General features: G+C 46.1%; 1 protein-coding gene across 2 annotated transcripts; it reads right to left on the bottom strand.

Moving 5' to 3' along the window:
• Window positions 1–5,513: 5,513 nt before the first annotated feature.
• Window positions 5,514–14,969, bottom strand: TIRAP (TIR domain containing adaptor protein). Of its 2 annotated transcripts, none has more exons than XM_049857235.1 (7): window positions 14,872–14,969; window positions 14,119–14,285; window positions 9,937–9,996; window positions 9,600–9,723; window positions 9,235–9,389; window positions 7,446–8,024; window positions 5,514–6,644 (listed from the first exon to the last, which is right to left on the bottom strand). In XM_049857235.1, exons 5-7 carry the CDS (start codon window positions 9,299–9,301, stop codon window positions 6,625–6,627), a joined length of 666 nt encoding a protein of 221 aa, XP_049713192.1. In that variant the 5' UTR covers window positions 9,302–9,389; window positions 9,600–9,723; window positions 9,937–9,996; window positions 14,119–14,285; window positions 14,872–14,969; the 3' UTR covers window positions 5,514–6,624. The 2 variants fall into 2 exon arrangements, with proteins under 2 accessions (XP_049713192.1, XP_049713193.1); XM_049857236.1 differs by having other exon boundaries at window positions 7,619–8,024.
• Window positions 14,970–19,059: the final 4,090 nt, after the last annotated feature.

The following is a 19,059-nucleotide window of genomic DNA, read 5'->3' as shown; positions in this document are numbered from 1 at the left end:
GTTTCACTAATTAGATAGTTGATAAGTTTTATTTTAGGTGAAGGGAAAGACAACACACAATATAGGAAAGGTCAACACAACTGGACTAAACCAAAAGCAAAGAAGTTTCCTGATTAAACTGAATGCTTTGAAGGCCTGTGTAGCAGTGGCAGGGGTTTGGGGACCATGGTTTCAGGGGTCATCTAAGTCAATTGGCATAATAAAATCTATTAAGAAAACATTCTGCATCCCACTTTGGATTGTGGCATCTGGGGTCTTAAATGCTAGCAAGTAGCCATCTAAGATGCATCAATTGGTCTCAACCCACCTGGAGCAAGGAAGAATGAAGAACACCAAAGACACAAGGTAATTATGAGCCTAAGAGACAGAAAGGACCACATAAACCAGAGACGACATCAGCTCAAGACCAGAAGAACTAGATGGTGCCTGGCCACAACCGATGACTGCCGTGACAGGGAACAGAACAGGGAGCCCCTGAGGGAGCAGGAAAGCAGTGGGATGCAGACCCCAAATTCTCTTAAAAAGACCAGACTTGATGGTCAGGCTGGGACTAGAAGGACGCCGGAGGCCATGGTCTCCAGACTTTCTGTTACCCCTAGATGGGAACCATTTCCAAAGCCAACTCTTCAGACAGGGATTGGACTGGAATATGGGATGGAAAATGATACTGGTGGATCAAGTAGACACATGAGGCTATGTTGGCATCTCCTGTCTGGAGGGGAGATGAGAGGGCAGAGGGGACCAGAAGCTGCCTGAATGGACACGAGGAGAGAGAGTGGAGGCAAGGACTGTGTTGTCTCATTAGGGGAGAGCAATTAGGATTGTATAGCAAGGTGTAAGTAAATTTTTGTATGAGAGACTGACCTTATTTGTAAACTTCACTTAAAGCACAATAAAAATTAATTAAAAAAAAAAAAGCCTGTGGCCAAATAAGATACATCTACTAGTCCCATCCCAGATGGAGCAAAGGAGAATGAAGGAAACGGAAGACACAAGGGAAAGATTAGTCCAAAGGACTAATGGACCACAACTACCACAACCTCCACCAGACTGAGCCCAGAACAACAAGATGGTACCTGGTTACCACCACCTACTGCTCTGGCAGGGATCACTATAGAGGGTCTCAGACAGAGCAGGACAAAAACGTACAATAAAATTCAAATTCACACACACATACACAAAAACCAGGCTTGCTGGCCTGACAGAAACTTGAGAAATCCCTAGAGTATGACCACCAAACACCCTTTTAACTCACTACTGAAATCACTCCTGAGGTTCACCTTTCAGCCAAAGATTAGACACTTCTAAAGGGTCGCTATGAGTTGGAATTGACTCGACAGTAACGGCTTTTTTTTTGACGGGGCCAATAATAACATACATGAGCAACATGATTTGTAGTTCAATCATGTATACGAGACTAATGGGCACAGCAGCCCCAAAGCAAAGACGAGAAGGCAGGAGGGACGGGAAAACTGGACAAATGGAAACAGGGAACCCGGGCCTGAGAAGAGGAGAGTGTTAACACATCTCAGGGTTGTCAACCAATGCCACAAAACAATTTGTGTATTGACTGTTGTCTTAGTTATCTACTGCTGCCATAACAGAGATACCACAATGGATGGCTTTAACAAAGAGAAATTTATTTTCTCACAGTCCTTTTTTTTTTTTTTAAGTAGGTTACAAGTCCAAATTCAGGGAGTCATCTCCAGGGGAAGGCTTTCTCTCTCTGTCATCTCTGGAGGAGGGTCCTTGTCCTCAATCTTCCCCTGGTCGAGGAGCTTCTCAGGTGGGGGGACCACACGTCCTAAGGATGCACTGTGTTCCCAGTGCTGCTTTCTTGGTAGTATGAGGTCCCCAACTCTGTGCTTGCTTCTCTTTCCTTTTATCTCTTGAGAGATAAAAGGTAGTGCAGGCCACACTCCAAGGGAACTCCCTTTACCTTGGATCAGGGAGGTGACCTGAGTGAGGGTGGTGTTACAATCCCACCCTAATCCTTTCAACATAAAATTACAATAAAAAATGGAGGACAAGCAGGCAATACTGGGAATCGTGGCCTAACCAAGTTGATACACATATTTTTTGGGGTACATAATTCAATCCATGACAACTGTTTAATGAGAAACTAATTTGCTCTGTAAACTTTGATCTAAAGCACAATAAAAATATATATACATATATAATTAAAATACATAAACAAGTGAAAAAAAAATCCTCACGAGTGGGCCAATAAGCAACTTCATGATAAACAGAAATGATTGATGCACAATCAACACCCATGGAAGCAGCCGTCAAGAAATAAACAGTGTATTGCATTGGGCAGATCTGCTGCAAAAGACCTCTTTAAAGTATTAAAAAGCAAAGATGTCACCTCGAGGACTAAGGTACACCTGACCCAAGCCATGATATTTTCAGTTCCCTTGTATACATGCAGAAGCTGGACAATGAAAAAAGAAGACCAAAGAAGAATTGACACCTTTGAATTGTGGTGTTGGAGAAGAATATTGAATATACTGTGGACTGCCAAAAGAACGAACAAATCTCTCTTGGAAGAAGTACAACCAGAATGCTCCTTGGAAACAAGGATGGCGAGGCTTCTTCTCACGTGCTTTGGACATGTTATCAGGAGAGACCAGTCCCTGGAGTAGGGCATCATGCTTGGTAAAGTAGAGGGGCAGAGAAAAAGAAGAAAACCCTCAACTAGATGGACTGACACAGTGGCTGTAACAATGGGCTCAAGCATAAGAAGTGTTTCATTCTGTTGTGGATAGGATTGGTGTGAGTTGGAACCCATTCGTTGGTACCTGACAGCAACAGAGATGATCATGTGGTTCTCTTCCTTTGTTCTATTGATGTAGTGTATTACGTTGATAGATTTCCTAATGGTGAAGCATCCGTGCATCCCTGGAATAAATCCCACTTGGTCATGGTGAGAGGTGGAGCATTTCTTATTTAATTTAAAGTCCCTTTAAAATAAGTAAAACTCAGCCCACTAGAAATAGCAGGAAACTTCTATTAAAGATATGTACCAAAAACCTACAACAAACATTGCATTTAATGGTCAGATGTTTGAAGCAGTCCCTTTGAAATCAGGAATGAGATAAAGATGGCTGCTATCATCACTTCTTACAACATTTTACTGAAGGTTTTCAATAGCACAGAGAGATGAAAAAAGAAAGGAACTAAAAGTTTTTGTTACGTTTTACAAATTATGTGTTCTATTTGGAAACTCTATGGGGCAGTTCTACTCTGTCCTATAGGGTCTCTATGAGTCAGAATCGACTCGATGGCAGTGGGTTTATTTGTAGAAAACCCCATAAAATCTACAGTCTTAAAGAATAAATAATTTAGCAGGTTTTTTAATATGAAATCAATATGCAAAATAAATTGTAATCTGTTATACCAGTAATAGAGAAAAAATATTTTAAAATACCTTTTACAGTAGCAACAGAAAATATGAAGTGCTAAGTAATTCATAAATGACTGATATGGAAAAAATTATAAAGCTTTATTGAAATACATTTAAAGATCTAAATAGAGATATACCGTTTATATGAATAGGAAGACAATTATTAGAAAAACATCTATTCTCCCAAAATTAGCCTATAAATTAAATGTAAGTCCAATCAAATTACAAACAGGCTTTTTCATGGAACTTGACGAGGTGAATAAAAAATGTATATGGAAGAGTAAAGAGCAAAAAAAGTCACAGTGATTTTGACGAATAGGAGGAGTAGGAAGAATTGACCCCCAAGTTATTGAACCCTATTAAAAGCCATAGTGGGTAAGCTGGGATGGCACTGAACAGGGATACACAAACAGTGGAGAACGGAGAACCAGTAATAAGCCCGCACCTATGTGACAATATCTGACGGAGGTGACGCCACAGCCAGTGGGGGACACGATAGACTAGTTAGTAAATGATAGTTATCCAAATGACAAAAAAAAGGATTGAAGTGGATTAAAGACCTAGATGTAAAAAGCATTACTTCTAGAAGAAAATGCAGGAGTAAAAAAGGAGTTCCTAAATAAGACAAAAAAAAAAAAAGCACAGATCACAAAATAATAGGTAAAAATTTTTATATTCAAATTAAAAAATAAAATTGGTATTCTTCAAAAGGTACCATTATACTGTGGTCATATTTTAAAAAAATCTAATCATTTAGAGATACATACCTAAATATTTAGGAATAAAATTATACCTGGGATTTGCTTCAAAATAACCCGGGGTGAAGGAACAGGTAGGGTTACTATTGATAGAAGATCATGGCTGTGAGTTGGGAATTGTTGAAGCCGAGTGACTGGGTATATGGAAACTCACCAAACTTTCGTTTTAGTATATGATATATAATTTTTCATGCAAAAGATAAAAAGATGTAAAAGATTCTAGTTTGCACTTACCAGATTAGCAAAAAATTTAAAATCTGAAAATTCTAAATGTTGACAAGGACATGGGAGCCCTGGTGGCACAGTGGTTAAGAGCTCGGCTGCTCACCAAAAGGTCTGCAGTTCGGATCCACCAGCCGCTCCTTGGAAACCCTGTGAGGCAGTTCTCCTCTGTCCTATAGGGTCGCTATGAGTCAGAATCGACTTGACGGCAACAGGTTTGGTTTTTGGTTTGGCCAAGGACATGAAAAAGTGAGAAATTTTATACACAAATAATATGAACGTGGAAACCCTGGTGGCGTAGTGGTTAAGTGCTATGGCTGCTAACCATACGGTCAGCAGTTCGAATCTGCAGGCGCTCCTTGGAAACCCCACGGGGCAGTTCTACTCTGTCCTATAGGGTCACTATGAGTCGGAATCAACTCGACGGCACTGGGTAATACGAACATAAATTGGCACAACCAGTTTGGAAGCAAAGTTGGTATCTAGTAAAACTGAAGCTTGTTTTTTACTACCCAGGTGCTTGTTCACTACCCAGCTGCTCCCTGTCTAGGCTAACTCCCAGGGACCCTCTTGCTCAGGGAAGCATGTACAAAAATGTTCCTAGGCCCATTGTTTTAATGGCAAAAAAACTGGAAACGGCTGAAATGTCTGTTCGTAGAACAATGTGTGACTAAATGGTGGTCTATTTACATAATGAAATGAAAGTGAACTAATTGGAGCTGCACTAACATTGGTAACTGTCAGCCACTTGGTGGGAGAAACAGGAACATGCAGAATACAGACGTAATAACCACTTATAGGAAGTGTAATACAAACCATGTAAAACTGAGCAATATGTTTTAGGGATGCACACATATGTAGTAAGATGAAAGAGAAAAGCTAAGCATGTTAAGTTCAAAATTCAGAATAGTGGTGACTCATGAAGGGGAAGGGCACAAAGACGACGCTGCAGGGACTGCAAGGTTTTCTTAAGCTGGGTGGTAGGTACCTGAGTGTGCATTGTATTGCTTCGTTCCTTTGTATGGAATAAAGGAATCTACGTTTAAATAATACTTTTTTTTTTTTTCAGGTAAGAGGAGGGGATGTGGCAGGGGGAAGTGAGAGAAGAGGGAGTAATGAAATTCGTCTCAGTTCAACAAGCTTTTATCGAGAACAGATGAATGAAACCTTCCCTGTCCTACAAGGTACACGGTCATCTGCCAGAAGGAAAAACGCTGATTGTTTTCATTCCAAAGGTGAAGACAACTACCGCGAAAGCATCACTTCTGGCCAAACCCCTGATGAGATCCCCCTATGACAAAGCACCAGTGGCTATTTTTTTTTTTTTTTTTTTGGTGCGAAGTTGTAATATTCTTTCATCCTAATTTATATTTTGCCTTTTTTTGTTGTTGTCACCAGTGGCCTTTTGATCCCAGGTGAAGGCTCAGCCCTGCTTTTCCTTGTTCTTCATCCCATCTGCTCCCTCCCGTCTCCTGTACCTTCAGAATGGCTTCTAGGTTTGAGTCTGTAATGACACTCATGCAATAAAAGTAGAATGTATTACAATGCCGAGTGCATCTTTCATGTAGCTTCTGGAAGTGAATTAGTGGGATTCACTTGGGAGAGAGAATGGCAGTGCTGAGTGTGAAGGACTTGATGCCTGTTGCTCTCTCCTGACACGTAAAACTAACTCCAGGTGGCAGGGAAAACCATCCGTGCTAAGGCACAGCTGCCTAGGCTTCTGGCTCATTAATCATTGAGTCACCTCTTTAGGAGGGACACGTATCTGCCCTGGTGCCTGGCTCCAGGAGAAGAAAACAAAGGTATGTGCCAGGCTTTGTGTCAGTTAGGCAGGAGGCAAAGCACCTGGTGGTCATCCTGGTATCATCAGCACCACCTCCTACCGCCTCCACTCTGTGGCTTCCCTGTGGCCTTCCTGGGGGAGTCCCTGATTTCCTCATGGCCTTCCTGGGGAGTCCCTGCCTTCTTCATGGCCTTCCTGGGGGAGTCCCTGATTTCCTCATGGCCTTCCTGGGGGAGTCCCCAATTTCCACAAAGCCTTCCTGGGAGCCCGCAACGATTAATGATCAATGATTGCCTGATGGGCAATCTGGTCCCAGGGCCACATGCAAAATGCTGCAGATTCTGGCTCCTTCCACTCTTGTCACACCTTCTGCTGGAACTTAAGGCCCTGGATGGGCTCTCCAACTCTTTTTTCCAGCTTTGTTCCACCTCTGGGTCTCACAGTAACGTAAGACGTCAACCAAGTGTCCGCAGATCTGAAAGAGACCAAACAGAATCACAGACTTGTCACGCGCCCCAGACCACAGCATCTCTGTTTCCCTTCAGGTCCCTGCCTCTTCCTTCTATCTTTTTATCTCTTCTGTTACTTCCCAACCCACTGTAACATAATGCCCTACCCCTGCATATACTTATCATATGCAATTCTTTCTAATTCTTTTGTATCTTTTGGCCTTCCTAAACCAATGTCCCTCCTAGCATCTTCCCAGATCCTGGTTGATATCCCCACCTTGATCTCAGGGAGAGAAACCTAATGCTCTCAATACTAACATAATATATGCCAGTTGCTGTCAAGTCCATGTGTGTCAGAGTAGAACTGTGCTCCATAGGGTTTTCAATGGCGGTGACCTTTTGGAAGCAAATTGCCAGGCCTTTCTTCTGAGGCACGTCTGGGTGGGTTCTAACCGCCAACCTTTTGGTTAGTAGTCAAGCACTTAACCATTTGCACTGCTCATGGTCTCCAATATATGATAATAGCTAACATCTATTAAGGACTTGACATGCCAGGCCAGGTCCTGAACACTGATTTAGTATATATACTTATTTAGGGTATATACTATTATTCTCATTTTACAAATGAGGAAACTGAGGCACAGTTTAAGTAACTAACCCAAGTAACTTCGCACAAGCTAATAAGTGAAGGAGCCAAGACGCAAACCCAGATAGTCCTCTCCTGAGCCTGCACCTATACTAGCGTATAGAAGCTGTCTCCTGAAAGCTAAAGTACATCGCACACTCTGCCTGTCCCCTTCCGTTTTTCCCTTCCTCTCATAGCTTACAACGCATGACAGCTTCCTTGACTTGGTGAAAGCCGCCGTCAGGGCCCCTGCCATCCACGTAGTACATGAAGCGGAGCTCAGCAGGGTACGAGGCTCGGGTCAAGCCCGAGAGCAGCGGGATGGTGCAGCCCTCTGCCGTGGGGGCCTCCGTCAGGGCCTGCAGCATCTGGTACCTGCACCACGGGTCCTGGAGGAAGCCTGGGGTGATGAGCAGCACACGGCAGTGACTATTGCTTAGTGCCTGGCACAGCTCCGACACAATGGCGCCACCTGGGGTTGCGTCGCGAAGCTGCAGGTAGCAGCGCAAGCTGGCAGCACTGCCCTCCAGGTAGGAGACCAGTTTCTGAGCAGCTGCCAGGTCCTCCTCACTGTGGCACACACAGACATCATAGTCTTTGGTCCAGCGGCCACTGCTGCTGGCGCCCATGGGTGCTGGTGGCGGGGTGGGAGACTTGACTGAGCTGAGGCTCAGGGGTGGGGAGCTGTCCTGTGAGGTCAGCCGGGAAACATCACCAGGCGTGCTTTCTGAAGAGAAGGGCAGCTTCTTGGGCTTCTTCAACAGGGCCTGCCTGAACCAGCCTGTGGGAGAAACACACAGCTCAGGCATGCATGTTCACTCACCCGGCACAGCGGAGTACCAGCAGGGTCTGGGTTCCTGCACCCCATGGGAAAAAACACCTCATTCTCAGAGACCTAGTGCTGCTCTACTTTTGTATGTTCTTCAGGACTCGCCTAAAAGTTCCCTCTATCTTTAAAGGCCCCAGGAATACATGACAACTTTAGAATCCTTACATGGGAGTGTCTTACCAGCCTGACTGAGAAAGATGGCCTTGCCCTGCCCTAGGCCATCTAATTTCTGGAGCCCCCAGCCCTCCTTAACCACAGCTTCCTACTAGACCCGACTATTCAGCCCTCGGTGAGCGGTGATGGTGAGCTGGTGAGCGCTGTGAGTAGAGCTATGTTATGCTAATAAGGATCAGTCAGTCCCCAAAGCCCACTTCCAGCCCTGGAGGGAGGTGAATCTATGTTAAGATGGACTATCCATTATGGAAAGGCAGGAGGGGGCACTGGCATCTAACTGGTACAGAGAAATCCCAGATTGTTGCTAAATGGGTAAAACGAAAGCACAGAAGAGGGCTACTGCTCAGAGCTCCAGAGGAGCACAGGGCTTAGTCATTCGGAAGCCACACTTTGAGTCAGACACACAGATGGGACTGTGGATCGCTGCTTGCTTTCTGTATGACCTGAAGCAAGTTAGTCCCTGTCTCCATTTCTCCATCTATAAAATGGATTCCCTTTAGCTGTCGTTGACGATGAGCTGAGATAATGCAGCGTCTGCTACAGTGTAAGTACCCCATAATGATATTAACTCAGCTTCCCTAGCTTTGATAGCGACAGATAGTTTGATATCCTGGAGGCTGAGTAGTTTTCTCTCTCTCTGCTTGGCTCCTTCCTCTGAATGGTTCTGGAAAAAAGATTTACATGACAAAAGAAGAGACACAACGTTGAGCACTCAGAACCATGGTCTCCAGGCTAGGAGGATCAGCAGGACAGGCCTGGAAAACCGATGAGCCAAGAGGATTGGCGAGTCCGCTGATGCACGTCTCCCCTCCTCACCCTCCCCAGAGCACCTGGACCCTGAAATCAAGCCAGGAGCATCACCCCCATCCTCAGCCTCCCTGCATCTCCCCCATGTTTGGACCAGGCAGGCCTCCTGCCTCATCAATATGGACACTGAGGACTACACTCATAAGAACAGGCACAGAAGTAGGAATCTGGTTCTACTCACCAGCCATCCTGCCCATGGGCTTCTTGGACTGGGAGCGAGGAGTTGGCAGGGAGGTTGGTGATGTCATAGTGTTGGACCCAAAAGTAACCCCTGAGGCCAGGCATTGGTAAAGCAGAAGGGAGCAGACCCAGTCTTGACCTCATGGAGCAGCCATCCTACAAGGGACAGAGAGAGGGAATCACAAGAGCTTTACCCACTCTACTCTTAGTCCCAGGGGGTGGGCTCCTGGACGTTCAATTTCTGTCCTATAGCCTGATGGGGGCTCCACCTCTAAATAGGCCCCTGGTGGGATTAGGAACAGACACTACTCTGATTGCAGCTGGTTTCTAGACAAACCCAGATCTGTGGAGTGTGGTCAGACTTACAGGGTATGAGCTCAGCATGACCCAGCAGAATGACTGTTTTCTGTTCACCTGGCCGGGGGTACATTCTGGGGCTGGGGAAGGGCAGCTGGTAGGCAGGTCCTTATAAGCACGTCCTGTGTAAATGCTGAAATGGGAGAAAGACAGTTGCTATTTGGTCAAATAATAATGTATCCAGGCAGATGGATGCTCAGCAGTAGACCCTGGAAAGACTTCTCCTCCAAGTCTGCCTTCCCCTGAAAACCCATTCATCCCTTCCTCCCTCAGCTGTCAGCTCAGGGAGGTAGTATTACAGAGTAGGGAAGCCTGCACACTCTGTAGTCAGAATTCTTAGACTTACCTCCCACTCACCACAGCCCTTGGCAAGCTACTTAATCTTGTTAAGCTTCAGCTGCTCCATCTGTAAAACAGAGATAATACTAGAACCTGTTTTTCAGCATTGTTGCGAAGATTACATGAAATACTCCATGAAAGACTCCCTTTGCCATGAGACCAGAAGAACTAGATGGTGCCCAGCTATCATTACTGAACGTTTTGATCAAAGATTCAAAGAAGAATCCTGATCAAAAAGGGGAAAATGCAGAACTGAATTTCAAATTTTCATGGATTCCAGAGTTTTTGGATCCACGGAGGCTGGATGAACCCCCAACACTATTGCCCTGAGAATAATCTTTAAACCTTAAACCAAAAGTGTCCCTTAAAGTCTTCTTAAAACCAAACAATAGTTTAGCTTAACTACTAAAGAATCTCTGCCTCAAGCATTATGCTCTTTTAAAATCTATCTATATGGGATTAAATTGACAACAGCCACTGGAAAGATTAGATGGGAACCTTAGGAGGCAGGGAATTTATATCAATGGGGGAGGAAAAAATCAAAAAAGGAGGATGAGAATAGTTGCACAATTCGAAGAACATAATCAATGTCACTGAATTGTACATGTAGACACTTGAATTGGTGTTATGTTTTTGCTATGTATATTCTCAACAACAACAAAAAATAAATTACTTTTTTTAAAAAAAGATTACATGAAATAATGTAGGTAAAGTGTTAATGGGACCTGGCAAATAATAAATGCCAGAAAATGTTGCAGGTTAGTTTGTATTTAAAAAAATCTTGGCATTGCAGAGATGTATTATATTCAAGGATTAGAAGACTCAATATTGTAAAGTCAGTTTTCTCCAAATTGATCTGTAGATCATCGCTATGCCAAATTCCAAAAGTGTGTGTTTAGTCTTAGCTGTGGTGGCCAGGTTGTCAAACTACTTCTAAATTTATATGGAAATGAAAAAGACCAAGGATATCTTAAATTAACTTCTGGTCAAAAGTCTTTAAGAGTTAGTGTACAACTTGGCATGCTGTCTTCCCAACACAATGACAGGGGATGTCCCTGATGGTGGCAGCTTTCAGCCTAGGTCCTTGGGAGAAGACTGTGTGGAGCCGAACCTGCCCCTGATTCAAGACGAGGCTGTGGTGTTCAAGTGACACTTCTCCAGGTGAAGGTCTGGGAGGGAACCTGGCTGTAGAGGACAAAGCTATGGAGCAGCTGGCAGAAGGGCTGCTTTCTCACTATTTGCCAGATCTGCAGAGAACAAAATAAACCCTCTGGGAACTTACACAGAGTGATATTAGTAGACACACTAAAATAAGAGGTTTCAAATTTTACAGAATGCCATTCTATGTTGGACATTGTGGGGTTTACAATAAACTCTACACAAAGAATTTGGTTTTGTCCTTTGTTCCTGAGAGACTGAAAGATAACCTCTAAAACTCTGGAATTTCCTCAGTGGCTAACGTGTCTTTGATGAGGCCTCCAGACGACACCTCACGATTGTTGCTATGAGGTGCCTCTTGGGTGGGGGCTGGCCAGGTCAGAAAGACCTACCACATGACATTAGCCAATTTCAGGGGAAGGTGGCTGATTCGGTCAGTCATGCGGATGTATTGAGGACCCAATCAGGGCTGTGGACACAGAAGCTGTATGGGCTTCCTGGTTGGTGATAGACATTGATGCACATAGGAGGTAGTGTGTCCCTTTTGGGGCCTGGCAGTTTCAAGTTGGGAATCTTAAACCTCACCTTATGCATTTCTTCATTTGTATCCCTTTTGCTATAATAAAACTGTAATCCTAAGTATAGCACTTTCCTGAGTTTTTTGAGTTGTTCACTGAATCATCAAACCCGAGGGAGTAAGTAGGAGCCACCAGGTCAGAAACAAGGGGACCCTGGGGACCCCAAGCTTATGGCTGACATCCTGGAGGGGCTGTGAGAAAACCCCAGATTTGTAACCAGCAGGTCAGAAGTTAGGGTGTAGTGAGGAACCCCAAGCTTGAGGCTGACATCTGAAGTCTTGGGCCAACTCAGCAGTCTGAGGACTGTGCCCTTTAACTTGTGAGCTCTGACCTAGCTCTCTCTGGTGGGTCAGGTCAGAGGAAGAAGTGCTGCATGGGTAGCTGAATTGGAATTGAATTCCTCCCATTTAGTTAGTGTCAGAGAAGTGAAATAAATCACCGGCAATTATAGAGATATTACTGCTCTGTTCGCTGAAGCTAAACACTATTATACCATGTTGACGAGCATAAGGGATGCTGATGAGTCATAAAAATACACCCAAGTTAGAGACAGAGAGAGAAAGGTGCACTTACACTGTAGCAAAGTGGTAGAAAGAAGAGTTGGGATGGGTACAGCCAGCCCAAAGGATGTGAAAAGTTGAACATTCCTGTGCATATGTGTTTCTCTTCATACCTAATATTCTTTGCATTTAAGCAAACCTAAGTGGTAGACGGAAGTCAAGGCAATACCTTCTACCACTGTGTTACATTTTGAAATCCTTTTCCTGCTCAGGGATGGCTGTCTCTCCACATCTTCATTTCAACCGCTCAAGGTGCTTTTCTTCCAGTAGTAGACATAATGCCATTTTTTTTTTTTATTACTTAAATACTTTTTCAAATGTAATTTTAAAATTCATTATTTCGGCCTTGAAACACTTAACAGCCTCGAAAATCATTTGATTTTTTATGATTGTCTCAAGGTTAAAAATTAGTATAACATTTTTATCTACTTAACAGATGTAGATTTACAAGTTTCCATTTCTCATTTCATGAAATGACTTGCTTTTCTGGTGATACAATGCTGATTTTTGGTAACTGTCCTTTTCGTTGCTTGGTTAAGAAGAAATCCAATGTCACCAGAAGTGGGTGAGATAAGCCCTTGTGAAGAGCGTAATAGAAAAGTTCAAACACAGGACATAACCACATCTTTGACACTGGATAACACAGCAAGATGGCAGATAAATTCCATTAACCATATATGCTATCTGCTTTCTGGAGTCTAAAGCCCTGCTGCCCCCTCCTTGTTCCTTTGCAGTTCTTGTGTAGCTAGGGTTGGGGAGCTTTCACATATACAAATATGCTTTAATATTTACGAGATTTAGTAATCCCCCTTGCCGTCAACTGGATTCTGACTAATAGCCACCCTATAGGACAGAGTAGAACTGCCCCATAGGGTTTCCAAAGCTGTAAGTCTATAGAAGCAGCCTGCCACACCTTTCTCCCGCAGCGCGGCTGGTGAGTTCAAACTACTACAGGCTTTTGGGTTAGCAGCCAAGTACTTATCCACTGTGAAACCAGGGCTCCTCAGACTTAGTTATATATTGAGATCCAGTTGTCAGGCAGGTCAGGAGATAATGAACCCAAATCTCCAATAGCTCTATCCTCTGATTCGCTGTGTGGCCCTGTGCGGTCACTTTTTCCTGTGCTTCCAAAAAATTCATAAAGTAGAATAATTTATACCTAAATAGCCACTTGGTAAGGGGCTCTGGGGGTGCAGCAGTTAAGCACTCAGCTTCTAACTGAAAGGTTGGTGGTTCGAATCCACCAGCAGCTCCATGGTAGAAAGATGTGGCAATGTGCTTCCATAAAGATTAAAGCCTTGGAAACCCTACGGGGCAGTTCTACACTGTCCTATAAGGTCACTCTGAGTCAGAATCGATTCAAGGGCAATGGGTTTTTCGATTTAGAGTACTCACTTGTTAGATAATTGCAAAGGTTTGATAGAAAATTTGTAAAGAGCTTCCTCAAAACAGCATTGGTATGAAACTTATCGTGTTTCTTGGAATGCTTTCCCAATATTCTACGTAGGAACTTATTACGGGTGGGAAATGTAGTCAAGTTTCACTATATAAAATCCAAAGTGTATTAACTACCATTTTACCATTACCAATATCGAACTGGTCTCCAATGTCTATCATACAGGGAATGTCCTGACACTTATCATTAGAACACTTACCTTCTATAATTCATATTACATTTCTATTAAGCTGGAATCACTATCTGTGCTAGACAGAATAATGGTCCCCAAAGATGTCTACGACCTATTCCTCAAAACCTGTGACTAGCACAATTAAAAAAAAAAAAAAAAACCCTAGTGTGACTTCCGTTGACAGTCATTCCTGATCCTCAGTGGCCCCTGGGTTAGGTGCCTCAGCCTCTCCAGGAGTCTGTATGTTCCTCCTAGCTCCACTTACCCGTGTATTCTGATGTCTAACGGGTCTTCATGAGGACGGCATTGAGCCTGCGGTGCGCAGTGTTCCACTCTTGCAGTAGTAGCACGATGCCTCCACAGGTCCTTAACCCTCAACACAGCGATGCATCTTCACTGTCACAAAGGCAATCACAAAAGCAGAGGGAGTGGCTGTGGCCAGAACAGACAAGGATATAAGGAGACAGTGAGATAAACAAGGCACCCGATGGCCCAGGGGTTAAGCTCTCCCACCAGCCGCTCTAGGGGAGAAAGATGTGGCAGTCTGCTTCCCTAAAGTTTTACAGCCTTGGAAGCCCTATAGGGCAGTTCTATCCTGTCCCATAGGGTCGCTGTGAGTCGGAATCAACTCAAGGACAGTGGGTTTTTGGTTTGGTGATAGAAACAGTATCTAAAGTTAAAGAAGCATAGCAACAGAGCCAAGGTCTTCAGGAGAGGTTCTCTGCATGAACTTCTCTGCACAGAAAAGGTGACAGCTCTCTCTGAGGGCCTCTTCACCTCTGTTTACATGTTCGCGGTGAAGAGGAAGCAGGTGAAAAGAAAGGCATGAGAAAGGTGCTGAGTCAGGGGAAGATGTGCCCGGAGACGGACCAGGAAGGAGAAACAAGCCCGGGACTGAAGGCGGGGGGGTGCCTCTAGATCGAAGTCAGGCCAGACCTCCCCGACCACCGGCCGCCACCCCGACCCCGGCCCCGGCGCGGAGACCAGCCTCCCGCCCGCGCCTAAGCCCAGGGCTCACCTGGGCGCGGGGCTGTGCAGCGCGTCCGGGCTGCCTGCGACCCGGCCCTGGCCGAGGGGAAGTGCAGCGCTCAGGCCCGGCGGCCCGCGGCTTCCCCGGAAACGGCGCCTGCGCGCGGCTGGCGGCCCCTCCTCCGGACGCTGGCTGCGCTCGGGCTCTGCCGGCGCGGTGAGGACCCTGGCCGGCCGCCCGGAGAGCGTGCGTCGGCCGCCCTTCCGTCCTCCCGGCCAGGGCTGCCTCTTTCCGTCCGCGCCCACTCGGCCGCCCGGAGCCGGGCCCTGGCCTTCCGAAGGCGCGGAGGGTGGACGACGGCCGGCTCGGTCGTAGGCGTGCGTCCCCCGAGCCACTAACAGACAGACCCGAGCCTGGCTCCCGAGTTCCCGGACACCCGCCCGGAAAACCTGCAGCCCTGGTTTTGTTCTACGTGGGGAGAAGGAAAGAAATCCATATTTCACTCATTTAGTCCTCTTAAGGGAGCCCTGGTGGCGCAACGGTTAGGAGCTCGGCTGCTAACCAAAGGGTCGCCAGTTCGAATCCACCAGGCGCTCCTTGGAAACCCGACAGGCAGTTCTACTCTGTCCTGGAGGGTCGCTGTGAGTCGGAATTGACTCGACGGCAACGGATTATTATATATACCTATATGTACAATTGAGAAAAAAGAGGCTTGGAAATTAATCGACTCTAAGAAAGGTCACAAGGCATAAGTGGTAAAATGGGGATTGCATGTAGAAGAGGCCTCCTAGTGTGGCGGCGGTGAAGTCAGACCAGCCGGGCAGGAGCGCCTGGGGCGCGCCCTACACCCTGCAAGTGTCCAAGCTGCGAACTGTGACGCCCACGCTGTGCTCTGCTCCATGGGCAGTGACTGGCTTTAGCGCAGCGCTGTTCTGCAGGCTGCTAACAGAGATGCTGCAGAGTGAGATGGATGCAAAATACGACAGTGGGTATTGGTGATGGTCGCACAGCTGAATGATGGAAGTGGTTCCATTGAATTGTACAAGTGAAAAGTATTGAATTGGCAAATGTTGTGTTTCCCATATTTTTACAACAATAAAAAAGAGCAGTGTGGGCAAGATATGGGAAATCCTATGCTAAGCCAAGCTAAGTGATGCCCTGACTTCTGGACTTCTTAGGGTCCTTGAGATGTTGATGAGTGTAGGGTAATGCTATTCAGCTATAGTGCATCCCCCCCTAGTGCAGTGAGCTTTTCACTTCCCTGAAGCATGCAGGGGATGAACTCGGGATGGACTCAGGCTAAGGTACCAGGCCGGGAGTGGCATGACTGTGTTGGTGGCCGAGGCCGAGGAACGGCTCAGCAACAAGAAGAAAAACATCTGGGCCTGTACCTGACGTCCCTGGGAACACTGGCTGCCCAAGGACTTGGGAGAAAAACAATGAGCCTTGGTCCCAGCTGAAATGGTATGTGAGTGTGTGTCCCTTGCTAGGCAGTTTCAGAGCACTAAACTGGTCCAGCCGCCACCCTAGGCCATGGGCCCATCAGTAAGCTTCCCAGTAAACCATATGTCACGATCACTGGTTGCAGAGCCTGTCTTCGGTCTCTTGGAGATGCGGCGGACCTTGGGTTCAGGTGCCGCTGGGCTGTTACCCAACAATGAACAACACAAAGCACCAAGGGGAGCACAGAACATGCGCCAGTCCCCAGACTGACTTCACCATACAAGGATCATCAGTATCTCCCTGAACAGGGTTCCATGGCACGTCAGCTCGGGGAACCCCATCCTAGAGACGTGCACATCCATTGCTGGGGAGTGGAGGTAGTTTAATTGGGCTAATCTAAGATTCACGATCTTCCTTTCCAACTCGATTTCCTACTTTTCTCACCAGCCAGCCAAAACAAACTAGTCTAACCTGAGGCAGTGCTGTAGGTGTGAGGTTTGTACACGGGGGCTCTGGAGGCAGGTGGCCTGCGTTGGCAAACAGAGTTCATCACCTACTCGCTGTGTGACCTTGGGGAAGTCTCATAACCTTTCTAGGGTCACGTTCCTGATCAAAATATCTGGTCCCCGGTGGTGTTGTAAGGATTAGATGAGACACCTGCCCAGTGCTCCAGTGTGCAGAAGAAGTTTGCTTTCACTTTTTATCAACTACACTTCTGCTTTCCATCCTCTGTGCTTAGGCACTTGCTGTTCTGTCCACCCAGAGGACCCTCCCTCTTCTCAACTCTGCTCATCAAAACAGCACTCTTCTGCAAGGCTCATTTTTGCAGCTTTTTCAGGAAAATCTTTCTTAACATTGTCCTTCCTTCCTCTTTCCGTCAAATCCCCATGGTGAGAAAAAAAAAAAAAAAAGCATTTGCGGTCAAGTTGATTCTGAGTCACGGGGAACCCATGTGGGTCAGAGTAAGTAGAACTGTGCTCCGTAAGATTTTCAATAGCCGATTTTTGGGAAGTAGTTTGCCAGGCCTTTCTTCCAAGGTGCCTTTGGGTGGACTCAACCTCCAACCTTTCGTTTAGCAGCCGAGCGCATTAACCGTTTGTATCACCAGAGACTCCAGCGCTGGGAAGCTGATCCTTAAAAACGGGGTCACGCTGGCCATTAGGTGGTGCTTGGATGTATGTGAGGAAACTGGTGGCTGAGATGACAGCGGCTCAGAAACCGAGAACAGGGCAGCAGTAACCTGTGAAACGAACTGAGCAGCGAGTGGGTCTGGACCGCAAAGTCATGGCAAACTCCCGTAGCAGACATCTCTCAAGCACCGGCTGTGAGCCAGGCCGTGCTTCCAGGAGCCCTCTGAAAGCCAGGAGTGGAGTGTGGGGCCGAGTGCCCTGGCCTGGTGTGAGGACTGTGTGATGGGGTTGAGACAGCAGGGAAAGGGCTCTGAAGGGCTGCGGAGGCGCCGGGGCGGCCCTGAGAGGTGTTCCGGCCCTGACGGAGCATATTACAGGGTGGTGGTAAAGAGCGGCTGCCTAAACATAAACTAGCTGCCCTCGAGTCGACTTCAGCTCAGGAGACCCCACGTGTGTCAGCGTAGAACTTCGCTCCATAGGATTCTTATTATTATTAAAATAATATTGTGTTTTTGGTGAAAGCTTACACAGCAAGTTAGGTTCCTGTTTGACATTTCCACACAAATCGATCGATTACATCTGTTAGGTTTTTCACATTGTGTCAACATTCTCTTTAATTGTGTTCTGGCTGTTCTGTTTCCAGTGCCCTGGTTTCCCTGCCCCCTTGTCTTCTCATCTTTGCTTTGGATTGAACGTTGACCTTTTAGACTAAAGAGATGGTTTTTTAGTAGAGTACTGCTCTCCAGCAGGTAATATCCTTTATATTGTGTGTCACTGCTTTCTGCTAAAAGGTGATCTCGGGATAGTTTTGGTTCAAGGTTTAATGAGCGTCTCAGGACGATAGTCTCAGGGAGTCTTCTGGTCTCAGGTGGTCCAGTTAGTCTGGCCTTTTTTGAGAATTTCTTTGTTCTGCATTTTTCTCCCGTTCTAACTGGTATCATCTATTGTGGCCCCAGTCAGATTTGTCAGTGGTGGTAGCCAGGCACTATCTAGTTCTTCTGGTCTCAGGGTAGTTGAGGTCATGGCTCATGTAGGCTATTGGCGTTGTAGACTTGTTTCTTCTCTGAGATTTTGGTTGCCTTCCCACGGTCCTGACAAGTCATGGCTAATAGCTGTATCTTAGGTGGTGCTCACAAGCTTTTAAGACCTGAGATGCTACTCCCTTCACTAGGATGCAGAACATGAGCTTGTGAACTATATTGTGCCAACTGAGTTGTTCCATGAGACTAGGGTCCTAAGCTTTCAAATGTAGAAAACCAATCATGAAAAGTGTTCGGTTAGTTCCATAGGGTTTTCAATGGCTGATTTGTCAGAGGTAGACCGCCAGGCCTTTCTTCCGAGGTGCCTCTGGGGAATCTTGAACTGCCAGCCTTTTGGTTAGCAGCCAAACTCGTTAATTATTTGCGCCACTTAGGGACTCCAAATCCCAATACCACCTTGTGTTAACTGGAGCTTGTGCTCCTATGCTTAGCGCTCTGATTAGACTGAAAATTCCCTGAGGTTGGGACCTGATCTTCAGGCTCCAGTGGTGAGCGAGCGGCACCCAGGTAACCATTTACTGAAAGCCCAGGACAGTACAAGTCCTGTGATAGCTTGGTGTGAGGACGAGATGAAGGCGTGGTCCTATCACTCAGCTTAAGAGGATAGACAGATCCATAGATGC

This window comes from Elephas maximus, chromosome 17, assembly GCF_024166365.1.
Source record: "Elephas maximus indicus isolate mEleMax1 chromosome 17, mEleMax1 primary haplotype, whole genome shotgun sequence".
Classification (NCBI taxonomy): Eukaryota; Metazoa; Chordata; class Mammalia; order Proboscidea; family Elephantidae; genus Elephas; species Elephas maximus.
This window is presented reverse-complemented; position numbering and strand designations above follow the sequence as displayed.